At 55.1% G+C, this 3,082-nt stretch overlaps 1 protein-coding gene across 1 annotated transcript; it reads left to right on the top strand.

The window, feature by feature from the left end:
- Window positions 1–318: 318 nt before the first annotated feature.
- Window positions 319–2,076, top strand: LOC125545163 (expansin-A2). The gene is made up of 3 exons (XM_048709038.2): window positions 319–572; window positions 715–1,027; window positions 1,276–2,076. Exons 1-3 carry the CDS (start codon window positions 434–436, stop codon window positions 1,577–1,579), a joined length of 756 nt encoding a protein of 251 aa, XP_048564995.1. The 5' UTR covers window positions 319–433; the 3' UTR covers window positions 1,580–2,076.
- The last annotated feature ends 1,006 nt before the right edge of the window (window positions 2,077–3,082 follow it).

Raw genomic sequence — 3,082 nt, forward strand, 5'->3', positions numbered from 1 at the left:
GTGGGAGCCATGTGGCCATGTGGGCATGCGAGCTTAATCTGTCCATGAACTGTACGCACACGACCGGTTGCTGTCTCGTTGTGTGCGGCGTCCGCGGTGACGAGCACCCGCATGTGCGCGCGATTCGTATGTGCTAACCGCCGTCGTGGCCGCTCGTGGTCGGCGGTGGTTCGGGGCCGGGCCGGGGATGGATACGCTACGCAGTCCCCACTTCCATCTCCGACTTTTGTCCCCTCTTCTCTCTCTGCCGTTCCGCAAAGCGATTAACGATTCCAACGGCCAGGAGCACTCGCCGGCTCGCCTATAAATACCTAGCCGGTAGCAGCTCTCTCTTCACAGCCAAGCAACCATCCATCGGTTCCTAGCAAGTTCGGTCGGTCGCTTTACCGAGCTAGAAAGGCACCAGCAGCTAGCTAGCTTCGCGCTCTTTGCAATGGCCTCCGCCAGTGCTCTGCTCCTGCTCTTCTCGGCCGCCTTCTGCCTCCTCGCCCGGCGGGCCGCCGGCGACTACGGGTCGTGGCAGAGCGCCCACGCCACCTTCTACGGCGGCGGCGACGCGTCCGGCACAATGGGTGAGCTCATCTTCATCAGGAGTATTATTACACTGTTGAAGCGAAAAAAGAAGCACCTACCTATACCTACCTGTATTGTATGTGGGTGGTTCCCGACATGAGTGAATGTAGAACAGTGTCTAACTGAAGTGTCCTCCTGCAGGCGGCGCGTGCGGGTACGGGAACCTGTACAGCACGGGGTACGGCACGAACACGGCGGCGCTGAGCACGGCGCTGTTCAACGACGGCGCGGCGTGCGGGTCGTGCTACGAGCTCAAGTGCCAGGACGTGAGCAGCTCCTGCCTGCCGGGCAGCATCACCATCACCGCCACCAACCTCTGCCCGCCCAACTACGCGCTGCCCAACGACGACGGTGGCTGGTGCAACCCGCCGCGCGCCCACTTCGACATGGCCGAGCCGGCCTACCTCCAGATCGGCATCTACCGCGCCGGCATCGTCGCCGTCGCCTACCGGAGGTGAGCCAGCCAGTTACAAACCTTTCGCGTGTACAAACTTCCTTAATCCGGTCCCGTGTCGGTGTCGATGGACCATGTTAGGTGGGCCAGAGTGCAGATTTGGTGCAGTTCGGTCTGACAGCGACTCTCGGTGCTGTTTCGAAATAGTTTAGGCGTCACGCTCACTTGACCACCATGATGTGTTCCAACTTCCAAGTTGCATGATCCAATCACTACTGAAGATTTGTGTTTCACCGATTGTGCTGCAGGGTGCCGTGCGTGAAGAAGGGTGGGATCAGGTTCACCATCAACGGCCACTCCTACTTCAACCTGGTGCTGGTGACGAACGTGGCCGGCGCCGGCGACGTGCAGTCGGTGGCCATCAAGGGGTCCAGCACCGGGTGGCAGGCCATGGCCCGCAACTGGGGCCAGAACTGGCAGAGCAACGCGGACCTCGACGGCCAGAGCCTCTCCTTCCGGGTCACCCTCAGCGACGGCCGCACCGTCACCAGCAACAACGTCGCCCCCGCCGGCTGGTCCTTCGGCCAGACCTTCGAAGGAAGCCAGTTCTAGCGAGCTGGACGACTTCTCCTCTCGTCGATGGACGGATTGCTTGCATTGGTTTGGAGCTTGAGCAAGAGAGGAAGGAAACCTCTTCGTTATAGTAAAGAAGAGGCCTTCGGCTATTCTGAGGCTGCTGCTGACCAGCACCCGCTTAGGCCTCCCCTTCTCTTCATACTAGTAGCACAGTAGTAGACATAAATAAGTTATTACTTATTGTGGAGTTGAGCATTTTGATCATTGTTAGTGTGGCCTTGCGTTGTGAAAACATCGCAAGGTGATCTTATTCAAGGGTACTTTAGAAGTACATGCATGGAGTGTTTTGTATTCATGTGTGAGAGTGTTTTGTAACTTCTGTTGTTGCGTTGTAAACCCCCGAATCCTGCCATATGGTTGGGAGATGTTTGTGGTTGTGGGGTACACTTGTTATCTTGGGGACCATGAACAATGCTACTTATGGTTTACCCGTTTTATAAGTAGTACTACTATGATATGCCGTCGACTGATAATCAGCTGATCTTTGTCCTATGTTGCCTGAAAAAAAAAACTCATGTAACACTTGGATTGGAGTTAATTGCACAGAAGTACAACATATTGGGGAATGGTGCGGCCGGGCTGGAGCTGGTGCGACCGGACCAGGTTGGAGAGCAGCAGCGCATCGGCTCGTCCTAGTCAGCGCGCGGGCACGCGCCGATTGGCCAGCGTGGCACCTGACGGGTGGGCCCGAGCTGTCGGATCGGGCGTCAATACGTATAAATACGCCTTTTAGCCTAATTTGTAAAAACCCGGACCAATGTTGGTACTGACACGTAAAAATTTGCAATCGTGGTACCAATCTGCATGTGATGCCCGAATTGTGGTACTTCTATGCAATTAACTCCTTGGATTGATTGGGTATTTGCCACTCGAAAAATGTCACTGTTTTTTATCATTCGAAAAAAGCCACTCCAAGCTCGCTTGCATGATTGCTCTCCCGAGAACCCATTTTCCCCCAGGCAACGCCTTCAAGAAGGGTACGACACACACGATGCAGCCACCACTGTACTCTAGTCGTATTTTGGATTTTCACCCGAGATAGGTTTTCCGTTTCCGGAGACTAGTAAAATAGGCGGATTCTGGAACCGGGTGGATAGAGGGGACCTCAACGGCAACTCCAAGGAGGAAAATGACACCCCTCGGCTTTGTCGTCGTCAGGCCGGACGGACCGACTAGGGTTTCCCCTACCCCTTGCCAGCTCCACCCGCACCCCGGTTCATCAGAGTCGTCAACCGAGGGTCGAAAGCAACCGAGAGCAGCGAGAGAGAGACTGGAGATGAAAGAGCCATGTACCTCCATCTATGACGCAGATGAGCAGCTCTGCACCACAGACGTATCTTCGTCGTCGACTCACCGCCGTTGCGACCAAGTCTAATGATGATTTTCAAGTACACATAGTTGAGTTGTAGATTTTTTGAAGTAAGATTATAGATCCCACAAGGAGCACATGAAGTGGCTTTGACTCTTGTAGAGGTTTAC

The sequence above is a fragment of the Triticum urartu genome, chromosome 3A (assembly GCF_056163025.1).
Source record: "Triticum urartu cultivar PI428250 chromosome 3A, HENAU_Tu73, whole genome shotgun sequence".
In the NCBI taxonomy this organism is placed as follows: Eukaryota; Viridiplantae; Streptophyta; class Magnoliopsida; order Poales; family Poaceae; genus Triticum; species Triticum urartu.

Coding starts and splice junctions, on each gene's coding strand:
- LOC125545163 (XM_048709038.2), top strand. CDS start 434: ATGGCCTCCGCCAGTGCTCTGCTCCTGCTCTTCTCGGCCGCCTTCTGC. Junction 573..714: donor CGACGCGTCCGGCACAATGG/GTGAGCTCATCT, acceptor GTCCTCCTGCAG/GCGGCGCGTGCGGGTACGGG. Junction 1,028..1,275: donor GTCGCCGTCGCCTACCGGAG/GTGAGCCAGCCA, acceptor ATTGTGCTGCAG/GGTGCCGTGCGTGAAGAAGG.